Source organism: Leptonotus elevatus, chromosome 15 (genome assembly GCF_054856555.1).
Source record: "Leptonotus elevatus isolate MCC_2025b chromosome 15, RoL_Lele_1.0, whole genome shotgun sequence".
Lineage (NCBI taxonomy): Eukaryota > Metazoa > Chordata > Actinopteri > Syngnathiformes > Syngnathidae > Leptonotus > Leptonotus elevatus.
In genome coordinates, this window is record NC_141253.1 from 16774925 (window position 1) to 16792574 (window position 17650).

Genomic DNA, 17650 nt, shown 5'->3' on the forward strand with positions numbered 1-17650 from the left:
GACCGCCTCTTATCATCAATCAGCAGAGAGAATGGAGGAGGCAATTTTCAGCAATGCACTAACTAAATCATATGAGTCACAGTCATTACCATTAAGGATGCTAGTCCCGTACCCTTCACCAAAGTGCCACCGTTGTCTGAAGTGATCACCATACTGGAAAAGTAATTAACCAGTGGCAGGACAGAGTTTAATTTCTTCCTTTACTTTTTTCTTTATGTTTTTTATTTTATTTTTTTTCCTTTATATCAATTAATTGATATGTATGGATATGAACAAATTTCCAACCACATTTTTTTGGTAAGCATCTTCTTTTCTACTTGTTCTTATCCATGTGTCTGTGGAATTGACTCCTATAATTATTTTTTATGTGACATTTTTACAGATTTCGATGTGATTAGTTGACAAAGTGTACACAGCAAAAATTGGAGAGTTACAATTGTAGTTATATTTGTGTTCATTTTAACTCCCAAAGTGTAATTTTTATATTTTCAGAGTTAAATGGTGTTCAGAATAGGTGTTATTTCACAGAGTTGATCACCTAGAGCAGAGGTGGGCAATCTCGGTCCTCGAGGGCCGGAGTCCTGCAGGTTTTGGAGGTTTCTCACTTCCAATACAAGCTGATTCCAATCAACAGGATCGTTATCAGGCTTATGCGGAGCTTGCTGATGAGCTGATCATATATCAGCTGTGTTGAAGAAGGGCAACATACAAAACCTGCAGGATTCCGGCCCTCGATGCCCACCTCTGACCTAGAGCATAGGTGTCAAACTCTGGTCCTGGAAGGCCGCAGTCCTGCAGGTTTTGGAGGTTTCCCTCTTCCAACACAAGCTGATTTCAATCAGCAGGATCATTATCAGGCTTATGTAGAGCTTGATGAGCTGATCATACATCAGCTGTGCTGGAGAACGGAAACATCCAAAACCTGCAGGAAACTTGCAGGACTATGGCCCTCCAGGACCGGAGTTTGACTCCTATGACCTAGAGTTAGATCAACTCAAAAGAATGTTAAACTAAGTCTGCCTTGCACCTGCACGTCTCTAGATTGAGAGACAAGTCAGCGCCATTCCTCGTCCTCCTTTCCTCTTTGCTTATCACTGGGAAACAGTTAGTGGCCATTTTTACATGGAGACTTTTTTGTCATTCCGATTGAAGATCTTTGGTCACCTGTTTACATGAGACATGATCCATTCCGATCTGCCGTTGATATGTTCTGCTCTGTTAATCATTTCAACCCTGCGGCAGCTGTGAAACACGTTGACATCAATTCAATAAAAATAAAAAATAAATATATATATATATATATATATATATGTATATATATATTACTTATTTTTTGCTGTGTAGTGATGCAGTGGTTAGCACAAGTAAAACAGTCGAGAGATGTTGACTTTGAAACTTGGCTCTTGCCTTCCTTTTGTGGATTTTGCATGTCTCCCCGTGCTTGCATTTAGTTTCAATTGTGATTATTATATGGACAATCAATTCAACATGAGTATAAAAATGGAAAATACACTTTCAGTTATACACTTGAATAGCAGAAGTCTGTATAGAAACTTTACAAAAATCAAAGAATATTTGACTAAATTAAACAGTTTCAAAGTAATTGCTATATCAGAAACATGGCTTGATGAAGAAAAAATAAGTGACACGGGACTCAAAGGATATACATTTTTTGCACTTAATAGAGAAAATAAAAATGGAGGTGGTGTTGCAGTATATGTGGACAAAGCTCATAGATGCAGTAGAGTTGAATGATTACCTAATATCATAGACAATATAATGGAATGTCTTACTATTGAAATACATATCAATAATGCACCTAATGATATGATAAGTTGTGTCTATAGTACACCGGGATCTTCACTTGACATATTCAAGGAAAAACTAGCAGATGTGCTCAGTTACACAAATGCTAAAAAATAAAACACGAATATGTGGTGACTTTAACATTGATTTGTTAAATTAAAAACGGATATCAGAAAACAACTGACTTTATCAATACAATGTATAGTAACAGTCTTTTCCCTGCAATTATAAAACCTAGCAGAATAACAGCTGATACAGCCACTCTAATTGATAATATATTTATAAATGATATAAGTGATCATCTTCTTGTCTTTGTAATCCTACAAAACTATTTTGATAGAAAAGCAAAGCTAACAACACACATATCAGAAATAAGATTAACAACACAGCATTCCATAGCTGCCCTTAAAGAAGACCTAGAAAATCAAAACTGGTCTGAGGTTTATGCACATAAGGACCCCAATATTGCATATAACGCTTTTCAGTCTATCATAAGCACTTTATATGATAAACATTGTCCATTAATTAAAGTCATCAGGAAGTATAAAGGCCTAAATAACCCATGGATGACAAAAAAAAATTGTATAAAAAATATATAAAATTGAGAACTATTGATGCTGAAATTAAATATAAGACCTATAAAAATAAATGAATAAATATTATAAGAACAAGTAAGAACAAATATTATCATACACTATTGGGGCAGAATAGAAGCAACACATATGAAATATGGAAAATATTAAATCATGTAAATAAAAATAATTCTAAAAAAAATAGATCAGCCAGAATATTTTTTAAAAGATGAAAATATTGTTATTAATAAAATTACAGAAATAGCTACTGAAAGAAATTCCTGAGCCAATAAATAAATATGAAGTAGATAAATATATTAAAAATAACTCCTCCACTATGTTGCTTAGTGCAGTAAAGGAAACTGAAGTTTTAAATGTTGTAAAGAAACAAACAAAAAAAAAGTCCACTGATTGCTTTAATATCGACATGACATTAGTCAAAAGCATCATCTAACATGTTGTGCAACCATTCACATATATCTGTAATTTGTCATTTAAAGCTGGTACCTTTCCATCATATGAAAACCGCTTAAGTCATTCCCATTTATAAAAACGGAGATAGACATTTATTCACTAACTATAGACCAATATCACTTTTGCCACAGTTCTCAAACATTTTAGAGAAACTTTTTTTCACATAGACTGGACACTTTGATCAAGAAACACAAGCTCTTAAGTGAAAATCACTATGGATTTAGAGAAAAACAATCAACCTCGACAGTCATGGAACTTGTAGAAGCTATAGCTACAAGTATAGATAATAAATAATTTACTATTGGGGATTTTATAGATTTAAATAAAAAACATTGGATACTATAGATCATAGTATATATTATTGAATAAATTAGAGCGATACGGCATAAGAGGCTTAGCATGTAAATGGATTCAAAGTTACCTAGATAACAGATATCAGTATTTGCAGTTCAACAACATACAATCAAAACAATTGATGATCTCTCATGGCGTTCCCCAAGGGTCAATGCTTGGCCCTAAGTTATTTATATAATATATAGACAATATCTGCTGTGTCTCCAAAATACTTAAAAGTGTTTTGTTTGCTGATGACACAACTCTCTATTGCTCTGGAGAAAATCTTAAAAATTTGGGATTACGGTGGGAAATGAATTAAAAGCATTAAAAAAATGGTTTGACACCAACAAAGTATCTCTAAATTTAAACAAAACAAGGTTTATAGTTTTTGGCACAAGACAAGTCAAGCACCAAGTCACAATTAGATTAGATTCTGATGAAATAGAAAGAGTGTATGAAAATAAATTTCTTGGTGTAGTTATCGATGAAAGATTAAACTGGAAGTCCCACATAGACAATGTCAAAAGGAAAGTGTCCAAAATTATAGGGATCCTTTACAAAACAAAGGATGTTTTGAATAAGAAGTCATTATATACATTATATCTCTCATTATTATTACCATATCTAACCTATTGTGTGGAAATATAGGGAAATGCTTACAAAACAAATACTTACCCTCTTTTCAAAAAAAGAGCAATAAGAATTATTAACCGATCAAAATGTACAGAGCCAACAAATTCACTATTTTTCAAATTAAACACAATGAAATTTTATGATCTAGTTGACTTTAAAATTGCTCCAATAATGTACAAGGTACACAACGACCTACTTTGCCACAATATTCAGAAGCTGTTTGAAATCAGAGACAGTGACTATGATTTGAGGGGTATAAGTGTCTATAAAAAAATCAAAACAAGAACAAATATTAAGCAAAAGTGTGTTACAATTATAGGTGTACATTTGTGGAATCATTTTGGAATTAACCTGAAAAGGTGTGAATTACTGGTTGTGTTTAAAAGGATGTATAAAAACAAAATACGACAACAAATGTAGAAAATAGATTGCAATAAAAATGTATGTGTAAGCCTTTGTGCTGATTTATATATGTGTAAAAATGTTTGCTTATCAACTAAATATACAATATTGTTGGCATATCTATGCACGTACAAGTGCAGCTGTTTATGTGTAAGTTTGTGTTTGTTTGTTTTTTTTGCTTTTGTAAGGGGGTAGGACTCGATACGTTTTTTAACTTCTTCCTACTTGAACATGTAAGCTGTGCTTAATGATGATTATGTTTTGTTTTGTTTTTTACTTTTCTTTTAAATCTTTTTATTTTAATTGCAGTACTTCTGTTGCTGGTTTATTTGTTCAATAAACAAACAAACAAACAAACAAACAAACAAGCATGGATTTCATCTGGGTCCCCTGGCTTCCTGCCATATTCCAGAAACATATGTGTTGGAATTATTGCAGACTTTAAATGATCTGCAGGTGTGAATTTGATTGCGACTTGTTGTTTGTTTGCATACAAACATGTAGCCTATTAACTTTTGGCCGAAGACACCAGCCATAAAGAAAAAATTGGTTTCAAACCATCATGTTGGCAACCAGCTGAGAGGGTTATGCCCGTTAGGGAAGCCTGTTAACCTGTTTTCGGGGTTTGCTCACAGCAGAATGTAACAATGTGGTTAAAGTCCGGTCCAAGTTGTAACTGCCTGTATCACTTTACACAATGCAGTATTTACAGGGTCATACAGTACATCTTTAAGTGTACCTCCAGCGGCCCATTTCGAGGTATTGATGGAGAACACAACCTGCTCGGTTTCCTTTGTTAGCATTGCTAGGCAACAGCGTACATGCAGAGGAAAGTGTAAACCTGAGCTGCCGATAACTGAGGAATAAGTCATCTTTGGCTTTCCAACAATAGCATCAGAAAGGCAAGGATAATTAGTTTTGTGACAGACACACCTTTAGCAGGTAGGTTTCATACTACAGACAAGGATAAACAATCGCTTGGAGTTGCTATGTATTGAATAACATGTCAAGACGTATTGTATGCAACACCATTTATTTATTCTGTGTACATTAATTTGCATCTTAACTTATCATTATTGTAAATATTATTAATGTAGTTATCAAGCAGGTCACGCACACATATTTCATCACCGTTACTGTATACTGTATCTCTGCTTGTGTGCTCTAACGGTAAAGATGGCATTGGCTAGCGGTCACTGGCTGGACAAAGAGATGAAGGGAGAGGCCCCAAGTCCCAGGTGGGTCACATTACTTCTACAATTACTACTGATGTTTCCCCACATTTGAACATCAACTCTGTATTGCTCGTGTATTCTTCTGACAGATATGGCCACGCTTCAGCTTTGGCAGGGAACACCGTCTTTCTCTTTGGAGGGGCCTCCAGCATCAACCAAGAGGTTACTTGGTGTGGAATTTGTCACATGAAAACTCGACACCACAGTTTCATCAATTTGTTTAAAATCATTAATTTAGGAGGACAACCCTGTTTACTTTGATGACTTCTACATGCTAACAGGTGTAGTATTGTATTTTCTGCAATTATATGCTTTTGATTAGTAGGACTGTTTTGAACAGAGATGGCTGATTCAGATTGTTTTATCCTGCAGATGACTGAATTTTTTTTTTCTTGTGCACTCCAATTATGCTATAATGGCTTCAAGACAAATGAATAAATACATTTGTAATCAATGCCACATAATCAAAAATAAAATTAATTTATTATTTGATTAATACACCTAGTCCTAAGAGAAGTGACCATTGCTAATCAAAAGTGATATGTGTAGTTTCTCCAGATGATGTAACATGGGAGGAGATTCCTCAGAGTGGAGACGTACCCCCAGCCAGACAAGGGCACACTCTCTGGTAAATCACATTTACACATCAAAGTCATTGATGAAATTAGTTGATTGTGAGTTTATTTAAAACAATTTTTTTTAAAGTGTGCTAATGTAGGCTAGCAGGCTACTTGTGATAATGATGTGAACCCCCCCAACTCATCTTACTGATTTTCATTGTCAGTGTTGTTAAAGGGAAGGTGTATGTGTTTGGAGGAGTTTCAAATCCCAAGGCTGCTGAATGTCTCCCAGGAATGTTCAGTTTTGACATAGGTGAGGGCTTATGTATGTATGTATGGACCGGGTCAGATTATGGAAACGAGCCACATCTTTGTATGCAAGTTGCTGATGCTTTGCTGTCTTTATTTTGAAGAGTAGAACAAACATTTTCATTGTCTATCAGTGTCTCTGACCTGGGATTGCCTAACAGTCGGAAGTGTGACACTCCGAACCCTAGGACACAGCTCTGTTGCCGTCAAAGATAACATCTATGTATATGGAGGAACTCTCGGGGGTACACCAACTGATGACCTCATGGTCTTCAACACAGGTGTAGATTGTGGAAGTACTGTTGCGGTCATCTTTTCTTCTTTTCATGTGCGATGACTTTCTCATTATCATGATTCAGTGTCTTATACCTGGACACCAGTTAAGACAAGCGGTTCATCACCTCCTGCCATGTGAGATGTTCTCCTCAGTTCAGTTGTATTTTTTATTTTTATTTTTGTGTGAGTTAAATGTACATTCAAATGCATTTCTGTGTGTGTAGGTTTGGACAAGGTTTTGGTCTGGTTGGTGACCAGCTTTACATGTTTGGGGGTTATGGAGCCAGTAGAGAATTCTGTAAGGACCTTCATGTCCTTAATATTGGTAAGTAAGTTGATTTGAATAAAACGGATTATGTAATCAAAACATACATAAAGAAAAACATTTTGTGTGTTGGGACTTACGATGTGAATGAAGTGTATCTACCCATCCTTTTATCCATTTATCCTTCCATCCATCCATCCATCCATCCATTTACTACCGCTTATTTGAGGTTGGGTCACAGGGGCAGCAGCTTTAGCAGGGAAGCCAATATTTCCCTCTCCCCAGCCACCTCGTCTAGCTCCTCCGGCGGGAATCCCCAGGCTTTCCCAGGTCAGCCGAAAGATATAGTCTCTCCAGTGTGTCCTGGGACATGCCCAGAACACCTTACCAGGGAGGGGTCAAGAAGGCACCTAACCAGATGCCCGAGCCACCTCTCAACATGGAGGAGCAGTGGCTCGACTCTGAGTCCCTACCAGATGTCCAAGCTTCTCAACCTATCTCTAAAGGAGAGCCCGGACGCCCTGCAGAGGAAACTCATTTTGGCTCGTGAGTTCGTGACCATAGGTGACATGCTGGCACACAGGTCCTAGGTGAGGGACCAGACAAAACATGGATCTCGGACCCTTTACGATGTATAAAAACTTTGGATCTTGATTTCCCTTGCCTGGACGCGGGTCACCGGGGGCCCCCACTGAAGACTGGCCTAGAGGTAGGGTTCATTGGCGAGTACCTAGTGGCCGGGCACAGCCCCAAGAGGCAATGTGGATCCCCCTTCCCATGGGCTCAACAGCTGTAGGAGGGGCCAAAGGAGTCGGGTGCATAGAGAGCTGGGCGACTGCCAAGGGCGGGGACCTTGGTGACTTTTGGTACATGAACAACATGTATGTACCTGGGATTAAAAGTTACATTCATGTGGGGCCGCATGGTGTGATAGTGGTTAGAACACCTGCTTTAGTGGTCCCTTCGAACAAATCAATTAACCGAAAAAGGTATGGGCTGAAGCACCAGGTTTATTATTGTCTATCCTATACAGTCTCATGAGTCCAGCTTTAGCAGGGAAGCTCAGATGTCCCTTATTCACAGTGCATACAGTATGTATGCCTGCCTCTCGCCTAAAGACATCTGAGATTGGCTCCATCTCACCCACGGCCCTATTGAGGTCAGGCAGTGTAAAAGAAACAGAATAAATTAATTTCATATAATATTTAATTAACAACCGTCTCCTTTATTTTTTTAATAGAAAATCTAGTATGGCAGAAATGGGAGTCAAAGGGAGAGTTTCCTGCTGCGTGCAGTGGACATACCTTGACTGCACACCATGACAAAGTAAACATGCAGACACACACAAAAACACACTGGTTTTACCATTAAAAATTACCGATCATATATTATTTACTATTTTACATAAACTACTTCTAAAACAAATTTGTAAAAGCATTATTATTTGTGTTTAATAATACAGCTTTAGTGCAATATGTTTGTCACATGAATGATTTTATGTTCCTCCACATAATAGGATATTTACCTGTTTGGAGGCAAAATCACTAATGATGACCACACAGTTATATCATCTAATGAGATTCACAAATTCAGTATTGGTGAGTGAAGATTCCAAATGAAACAACAGATACAGTATCTATCCTTCAACATAGTTACTTTGTAGCTTACTGTTTGTGTCCTTAGCCAAGACGAAGTGGAAAGTCCCTTTGTATGTTGGCCTTCCTCCAGCCCGACGAAATGGACACACTGCCTTCATCGTTCACAGCCACGTGAGTGTGCTGTACACTAATCAGGATGATAATAGTATGGGATTTTTCATTATAGTTATTTTCATTTTTTTTTTTTATTCTTGTGTTTTAAATTCGGTTAGTTTTAGTTTGTTTTTATAGTGGGTTTGTTAGTTAAATTGTTTTCCAAAATACATACTATTATTAGGGGTGTGAATCTTTGAATGTCTCACGATTCGATTCAATTCCGATTTGTGGGTGTGCGATTCAATTCAGAATCGATTTTCGATTAAGAACGCTTTTTGATTCTAAAGGATTTTTGCTTCAATTTATAGATGTTCAAGAAATCGTTATGATCTACTCCAGTCTGACTCGCTAATGCTAATTAGTGCTCTACTCGCGGCACTTTTATCACTCAAAAGAACGGTTCCACGCAATAAAGACACACACAAACAAAGGGAAGACAGTATAAAATAATTTTAATAAAATTGATTTTGGGACATTTAAAATCGATTCTGAATCGAACTAAATGAGAATCGCGATTCTTATGAGAATCGATTTTTGGGCACACCCCTAACTATTATAGTTTTATTTATTCATTAATTTGTTTATTTATTTTTATATACGGAATATTTTTGGAGTGCAAGAAAAAAAAAGGCCAGAAAAGTACTGTGGAATAAAGTAATGTAAGTTATAATTCCCAAGCATTCTTCTTTACAGCTGAAAAATACAAACCCAATTCCAATGAAGTTGGGACAACCTTTATTTAAATGAATACACTCCAAAAACAAAATATTATAAGTTCAAACTGAAAAACGTTATTGTTTTTAGCATATATTCATTAATTTAGAATTTTATGGTTGCAACATGTTCCAAAAAAGCTGGGACAGGGGTCATGTTTACCACTGTGTTTCATCACCTTTTCTTTTAACATTCAATAGACGTTTGGGAACTGAGGACACAAATTGTTGAAACTTTGTAGGAGGAATTCTTTCCCATCCTTGCTTGATGAACAGCAGGCTTCCCCAATCCTGGTCCTCAAGGGCCGGAGTCCTGCAGGTTTTTAGATGTTTCCATACTCCAATATGCCTGATTCCTATCATTAGCTCATCAGCAAGCTCTACAGAAGCCTGATCATGATCCTGATCCGGGGTCTCTGTTGTCGTATTTTACGCTTCATAATGCGCCACACAATTTCAATGGGAGATAGGTCTGGACTGCAGGCAGACCATCTTCATGTTGGTGATGTGGACCCAAGCGCAGGGAAGCAGGGCGTGGAGGCAGAGGTGCTCAAAAAAGTTTGAACATATAAATTTGGACATTTTCACTATTATCACAGTCAATTTTAATATGTTTAATGTTTTATTAACTTTCCCCCCTCAATTTTAGTGTTAGTTAACCCAGATTTGTCAGGAAATGTCATCATATCATCATGAAAATCACTTGTCGGCCAAACATGCTAAACAATCGAACAAAAAATAGTACAGTAAAGTATAGTAGTACAGCCAACAGTAACTCAGTGTGCCTTCAACAATTAATTTTTCCGTTTTTAACCTTGAAATGTAATACGTGGGGATTATTGTAAAGTGAAGACAGTGAGTTTGTGGTATGTTTGTGTGCTCATTAAAGTGGTGTTTGTGTGGTTGACAGTTGTACATATTTGGAGGAAAGAATGAAGAACAAGAATTTAATGACCTGAAAGTGATGAAACTTGTCAACCCCTCAGAGAGGCAACCAGGTACTACCCACCAATCTATCTTAACACACCGGGCTTTATTTTTATACAGAGGTGGGTTAGACCCGCTGTTGGTAATTTTGCAGATATCTCGGAGAAGGAGGGTTGTGCCGCTGTAGGAGTGATCAATTTCAATTATGTCCAATCAAAGTGGCTTCTTTCATTCCCTACAAATGTGGCATGCACGAGAAGCACATCTGTGCCATGAAGTGGGCACTTTGAAACTCCCTCCATCCCCCAATGCTTCGTGTGTGCCCCCCCCCCCCCACCCCCACCACCCCTCATAGCTGTTCTGCCCAGTGGGATGATTAAAAAATATATATATACTACATCCCTAATTCTGAAGGTTAGATGCCTGCTGTCGACATATTTATGAAGAAATATGTCATCTTGTAAATCTTGAAGACACTTGCTGCTCCGACCGGTCTGCCAAATTGGCAAACACATCCAGTGATCCTTGCATTGATTCAAAAATCAGGATCTTCCAGCATTTGCGCAGATGCACTGTCTACAGAAATCGAGTCCAATATGGGATGTGAAGTTGGTGTGTCAAAGCTGAATCATAACTTCTCACCCGCAGTTATGAAGGAGATTCTGTCTGAGTTTGGTCTTCAAGGAATCAGTCACAGGTGTGTTTGCTTGTGTGTGTACAATTGATATTCTCTGCATGATGCTCATACTTCACTTTTTTTCACTTTCCATTCTGGTTTGATCAACCAACAGTTTTACTCCCACAAAAATTCCCAATGTTCGCTACGATGTGAGTGAATTTTCTCCAGCCAACCAGTCCAAGAGTACAACAGCACATGGACAGGTAATCAACACATATACAGTTTTAAGAAGAAAAAAAAAATAATACAATTTATTTTCAAAAATTGTTCATCCCTAATATTCACATTTCACAATAAGTACTATACTATGTAAGTTATTAAGGAATAGGGACATGAAAGGATGAAAGGGTCCAGATATTTATAAGAATGTACAAACCCAATTCCAAAAAAGTTGGGACACTATACAAATTGTGAATAAAAACTGAATGCAATTATGTGGAAGTGCCAAGACAAGTTTCTCAAGTTTAGAAATAGGAATGCTGTCCCATTCTTGTCTAACACGCGTCTCTCGATCTGTTCAACTGTCTTGGGCTTTCTTTGTTGCACCTTCCCCTTTATGATGCGCCAAGTGCGCTCTATGAGTGAAAGAAGTGGACTGCAGGCTGGCCATTTCAATACCCGGCCGCATCCTTTTCCTACGCAGCCATGATGTTGTAATTGGTGCTGCATGTGGTCTGGCATTATCGTGTTGAGAAATGCAAGATCTTCTCTGAAAGTGATGATGCCTGGATGGGAGCATATGTTGTTCTCGAATCTGAATATACCTTTCTGCATCGACGATGCCTTTCCAGATGTGGAAGCTGCCCATGCCACACGCACAACTTGGGTTGTCCTTGTCCTCTTTAGTCAGTATGATATAGCGCCCCAGTTTTACACAAAGAACTTTGAATCGTGATTCGTCTGACCACAAAACAGGTTTCCACTTTGCCACACACCATTTTTTCCAATTTTTGCGCTTCTTCTTTGTACTGTAAAGTTTCATCTGGCAACAGCGGTTGGCACGGTGGATTGTGTTCACCCACAATGTTTTCTGAAAGTATTGCTGAGCCCTTTCTGCGATTTCCCTTACAGTAAGCATTCCTGTTTGCGGTGCAGTGCTGTGTAAGGGCCCGAAGATCATGGGCATCCAGTATGATTTTTCAGCCTTGACCCTTACACACAGAGATTGTTCCACATTCACTGAATCTTTGGATGATGTTATGCACTGTAGATGATGATTACTTCAACCTTTTTGCAATTTTTCGCTGGTAAACACCTTTCTGATATTTCTCCACTATCTTTCTGTGCAACATTGGAGGAATTAGTGATTCTCTACCCATCTTCGCTTCTGAGAGACACTGCCACTCCGAGAATCTCTTTTTATACTCCAATCAAGTTGCCAATGGACCTCATTAGTGGTAACTGGTCTTCCAGCTATTTTCTTTTAAGTCCAGTTGACTTTCCAGCCTCTTATTGCTACCTGTCCCAACTTTTTTGAGATTTGTTGGCACCATAAAATTTTCCCCTTAAAATTATACATTTTCTCAGTTTAAACTTTTGACCTGTCATCTATGTTCTATTCTGAACAAACGATTGAAATTTGGCACTTCCACATAATTGTATTCAGTTTTTATTCACAATTTGTATGGTGTCCCAACTTTTTGGGAATTGGGTTTGTATTTGTTATCCAATTGTCCATAACCACTCAGAAAATTTTCTCACGCTGATATTCAGTGGGAGTACCTAAGATTTCAAAGTAAAAATAAAAATTAACATACAACATGTCAAGTCATATCTCATTCAAAAATCCTTTGCATGGCTATTGATATATCCTGATTTTAAGATGACTTAAGTGTTATTATGGGGACCACAATTATTAATAAATTACACAGTACTGACTTTGCTCCATTATTTCTATTGACACAGCACTTCACGCGCTCCCAATCCGTAGTCTTGAATGGCACCCTTTGCGAATTTTCATTTGTGATTAACACAATTGGGGAATCTAGGTCCAAAAAGTAAAAACCCTGCCACAGATTGGCTTTAACCACAGGTGCTTCTACTCAACTGACATGCAAAGGAGCTCATCTTCACCTGTTGAGTATTATATTAATTATTTTAGGGTTTTTACTTTCTGGACCTGGCTTCCTCAACCCTGGTGACCAATTTGTAACATGTATAATCCAGTTTCTGGTTAAACCATAGGGGTAGGGAACCCTGGTCCCCAAGAGCTGCTGTCCCGCCTGTTTTCCATGTCTCCCTCCTCCAACACAGCTGACTCATATTATCAGCTCATTAGCAAGCTCTGTAGAAGCCCGATAATGATCCTGTTCATCAAATCAGCTGTGTTGGTGGAGGTAGACATGGACGACAGGCTCTCGAGGATATCAGGGTTCCCTACCCCTGAAGTAAGCCATTTTAAGATGAAAAAGAAAGACTTCAGCAGAAGATTGGTTTTTAATCTACATTATGCATGATAAAAGTTAAAATAACACACAAGCACACATATGTGATTAATACAGAACCACATTTTTTTTTTTTGTTAATGTAACTCAATTTTACAAATAGCTTACCATTTGACTTAAGGGCTAATACAATGGCCACACCCAATATGGCTGACATGCTGACATATCCCTCGGAACGTACCACCTGACTCAAGGTGGTGTCTGCAGAGGAAATAAAAAGGAAAAAAATAAATTAGATTTTCACTTTAGATGTCCAAAGGATTTGAGGCCCCCGTGATTTATTTTATGAAACGAGTTCAAATAGCTCTTTAGTTGTTGTCGCCAATATAATATGTCCCTCCTTACTTGCCGTACTGCGATTATGCCAGGGACTTAGGGTCCTGAATGCGTAATATATTAAAGCGTTACATTGCTTAATGCCAAAAACCTGTGATCAATTGCTACCAATATTTTTTTTTTTATTAATTTATGCTGACATTACTGATGCTTACCGATTTATCATTGCTTCTTCAAATCATGTCCAGCTTAATGAGACAACAAAGAAAAAGTAAATTGATTATTTAATACAGACATGACAGTGACATTGTGGGCTGAAAACCCATTCCTACGAATCCTACATATAAGGTGATGTTAATAGTATGTTTTTGAAAGGTTAAAAATGCATGTCAAGGAGCGAGCAAAGAGTGATGTAAATGATCACCTCACCCCACCCAACTTATTCTAACCTTATGTCACATGTAAGTTTCATTCATGCATTATGTTTCGTGTCGCTATTATTATGGCTCTATATTCTGCTGCAGATATTTGTCCACAGAGACTTCAGTGCAGTACGAGACAAGGCCATGTCAATGATCCAGACAGCATTCACTCTACTGGAACAGGAGTTCCAGAAGATGGATCAGTATGTTTGTTAAGCTTTAAAATGGAGGAAAAAAGTCACAAGTTATGTGAAAACAAATCATTGAGTTTAACTTGCTTAACTTGTTTAATGTGTAGCCTAAATTAAACGGTGAATTGTAAGTTTTCTTAGACTTGTAAACAATGCACATCTTTTCATTCTCTTTTTTCCCATTTCACAATGAAAACACCTTTCCATGAACTATAATTTTCAGTGGCTGAAGTTAATAAGTGATTCTGGCATATGTTTCGTTCTTTTTGAAGACAAATAATGTGCAGCAGCAATTGTTTTATTATATTCTATATTGTCAAAATGCATTTAATTCTGACAGACCCATATCCTTATTTTTGCTAGCTGACATTTTGCAATTTGCATTGATTGCATTGCATTGGAATGTTTAATGCTACATGATCTTTTTTCTTACATAATTCCTTTGTTGACCAATGATTGACAATAGTCCAACAGTTTTGCATACAGTATTTTCCCAGTACAATTTCTTTGCTTTGCCTGGACATAAATATTAGCATTAGATATTGTGTGTAGAGCAGCCCTGCAGGCACCTCTGCTCCATTAATATTACATGTTTTAACTGTGCTTTTTGTAGGTAATGCAAGTGAAAGCCATTTATCAAAGAGGCTTTTTCTTTACCAACTATTTTCCGACCCATCTTCCCCGTAACTGAGTCTATGCCTGCCATACATAACCTAATTTCAGAGAGAAGAAAGAGTTGTCAAAATCTGCTGCTGCTCTGCAAATAGCGAGAGAAGACCACGAGGCCCTGAAGCAACAACACAAACAGGTTAATTATTTCAAAGCGCTGTTTTAATCCAACCATCAGTGTTTGCTATGCTTCAGAATCCAACGCTTCTGGTTACTCATAATACTGTTTGTGATACATTGTGGTTATATGCGTGTGTGTATCAGGAGCTGCAGGAGATGCTGGACAGACATCGTTCTCAAAATGAGGCATGGCTTCGAGCCAGAGCTGAGGAGAATGACCGAGAAAGGAGGGAGCTCTGCAGACTGAGGGTCTGCAAAACTCACACGCGCGCGCACACACCCCCACACACACACACACACACACACACACACTGCACACACACGCACGCACGCACACACACACACACACACAAACACACACTGCCATTTCACAGGACTCGTTGAGTCCTCAGTGAGATTGGTCCAAATATGGATTATTGTATTGCGCCACTCCTTTGTTCTCTGGCATTATGTTTTGGGTGGTTGACGATTAACGGAAATGCCCAGCTCTGATTAAAAGCATATTCCTGTATATGTACACTACAGTATATATACCAGCAGCAATGATTGCAGATCAAAGGGTGGCGATAATGCACTATTATCCATCCATTTTCAGTTAAACACAACAAAGATGAATCTTTACCGTTTAATATCTCAAGGACTTCCGTCAGCGTCACTCACTAACTCCCCATCTCTGATGTTCTAACACAAACCTGACTCCTGTGAGTGGGAAAAAGAAACACACCATGTGGGAGAGACCCTTTGCCATTGCTGCCCCATCCCTTCTGGAACTTTTTTTTCCCCCACAGAGTTTGCCGCTCTAATTCTCTCCATTCATTTAAAATCCAATGAAAAACACATCTCTTTATAAAAACCTGATCGTAAATGTATTCTTTCCTAACTTGTTGTAAAAGCGCAATAAAATAACCCTCTTTATTATTTCAGGAGGAGGTGCTGCAAGATCAAGACAGACTGAAGGAGGAACACAGCAGCATCCAGAAACGTAGTGAACATCTTCTCTCAATTATGCAGCAGTTTAAAGGGATGTAAATGTTTAGACAGACATGCAGGGGCATATGTTATTTGGTAACTATAAGACTTACATGACACACATTTCTAAAGACATTTTGATACCTCTGTCTATACTAGTGGTCCACCACCCTTGTTGAAACTGAGCGCCTCCTTGGGTACTGATTAATGTGAAGTGCTAATAATTAAATTTATGTTTTTCATTTATATTAACACACTGATCATGTTAATAATTTCTCACAATACAGTAATTAGGGGAGAGATAAATATCAATATGCAACATTTTATTTCAAAAACTCACTGCCATTGTTTACATTTTCAAATGATCACTTCTACGACATTGTTAGACAAATCACAATTTTACATCATTGGTGGGTTATTTTCAGAACAGAGGACTTTACCTTGGTGACCTCTGGTCTACACAACGCTTTAACTGGCACAAACGACACTGAGAATATACATGCAAATTAAACAGACAAGACACATACATATGCTAAATTATCATATTGTGTTTTAATCATTCAATACATGTATTGTAACAGTATTTACTTTTAGGCTCTAATACTCCCGCAACCCTAACGAGGATAAGCAGTGAATGGATATTTACTTTTAACTTGTTTTCATATTGTTCGCTAACTTAGTCATCCATATTAATATATATTTTGGGAAATTAAAAATTGCAACAAAGATTAATGAATACATCTAATAAAACTAACCCCCAGCATACACACATCCATGCACATGTGCACACCTACACACACATGCGAGTCATTGTAAAATCAATGTTTGTTGATGTTGGATGACAGAAGATTCATGTATGGATTTAATGCCGTTTGAACTCATATACAATAAAATGATGTCTTCAATAATTATAAATAACTAATTAACTACCAGAAATGTTATTGTTTATTTAAATGTGCTCTTCTCTTCCTTTCGTCTCATTTATCAGACTCACGAGCACTCACCGTCTTTCCTCCTTCTTCACCTCCGCCTCTTCTCCGCATTCTCCAGAAGGCTGGAACACAATTTGGCAAGAAGAAAAGCGTTATGCGCCATGCTTTTCTTCTAGGTTGCACTATTTGGCAGAGTGAGACCTGGGTGGGGAGAGAAAGTGAATATGATGAAGCCGCGACTCTACAGCCGGAACAGAGTCTGTAAAGAAAATAAAAGCTTGTTTGGGCGACATTAAAATGTTGTTTTTTTTTGTTCGTTCATCTGATATTTCAATAAAGCTCTTAATTTTTTTATTTCAAATTTTCAATTATATTTCAATGTTATGGCGTAGGTCACTAATCACACCAAACTCACAGACATGTATACTAAATGTTATTAGGCAATAATTAGTAAGATGAACAAAAAACAACAACATAGCTGTTATTTGTAGAGGTGGTCAAAGTATTCATAATAAGTAATGGAATTATTAATGTGCTTAAGTAAAACTAAAGTAGAAAATTAAAAATAAGGATTTTTAAATTTATTTTTTTACTGTCAATTATATTTAAAAATGCTCTTGATCACTTAACTTAATAGCACAAAACTATTTATTATAATAACCCAATCAATTAATCAACCAAACTCA

At 37.4% G+C, this 17650-nt stretch overlaps 1 protein-coding gene across 1 annotated transcript; it reads left to right on the top strand.

The window, feature by feature from the left end:
• Positions 1–32: 32 nt before the first annotated feature.
• On the top strand, positions 33–17229 carry LOC147162179 (uncharacterized). Its single transcript, XM_086097328.1, has 20 exons — positions 33–297; positions 5400–5461; positions 5548–5620; positions 5697–5739; positions 6008–6086; positions 6243–6331; positions 6462–6608; positions 6687–6738; positions 6828–6928; positions 8109–8194; positions 8385–8466; positions 8552–8637; positions 10246–10333; positions 10911–10959; positions 11054–11144; positions 14186–14286; positions 14998–15082; positions 15208–15312; positions 15988–16045; positions 17021–17229. Exons 1-20 carry the CDS (start codon positions 259–261, stop codon positions 17227–17229), a joined length of 1725 nt encoding a protein of 574 aa, XP_085953454.1. The 5' UTR covers positions 33–258.
• The last annotated feature ends 421 nt before the right edge of the window (positions 17230–17650 follow it).

What these genes read in the sequence shown, in the direction of transcription:
- LOC147162179 (XM_086097328.1), top strand. Translation starts at nt 259, where the DNA reads ATGTATGGATATGAACAAATTTCCAACCACATTTTTTTG. An exon ending in GGAGAGGCCCCAAGTCCCAG is followed by an intron (nt 5,462 to 5,547) that starts GTGGGTCACATT and finishes TTCTTCTGACAG; the next exon opens with ATATGGCCACGCTTCAGCTT. An exon ending in ACACAGCAGCATCCAGAAAC is followed by an intron (nt 16,046 to 17,020) that starts GTAGTGAACATC and finishes CTCATTTATCAG; the next exon opens with ACTCACGAGCACTCACCGTC.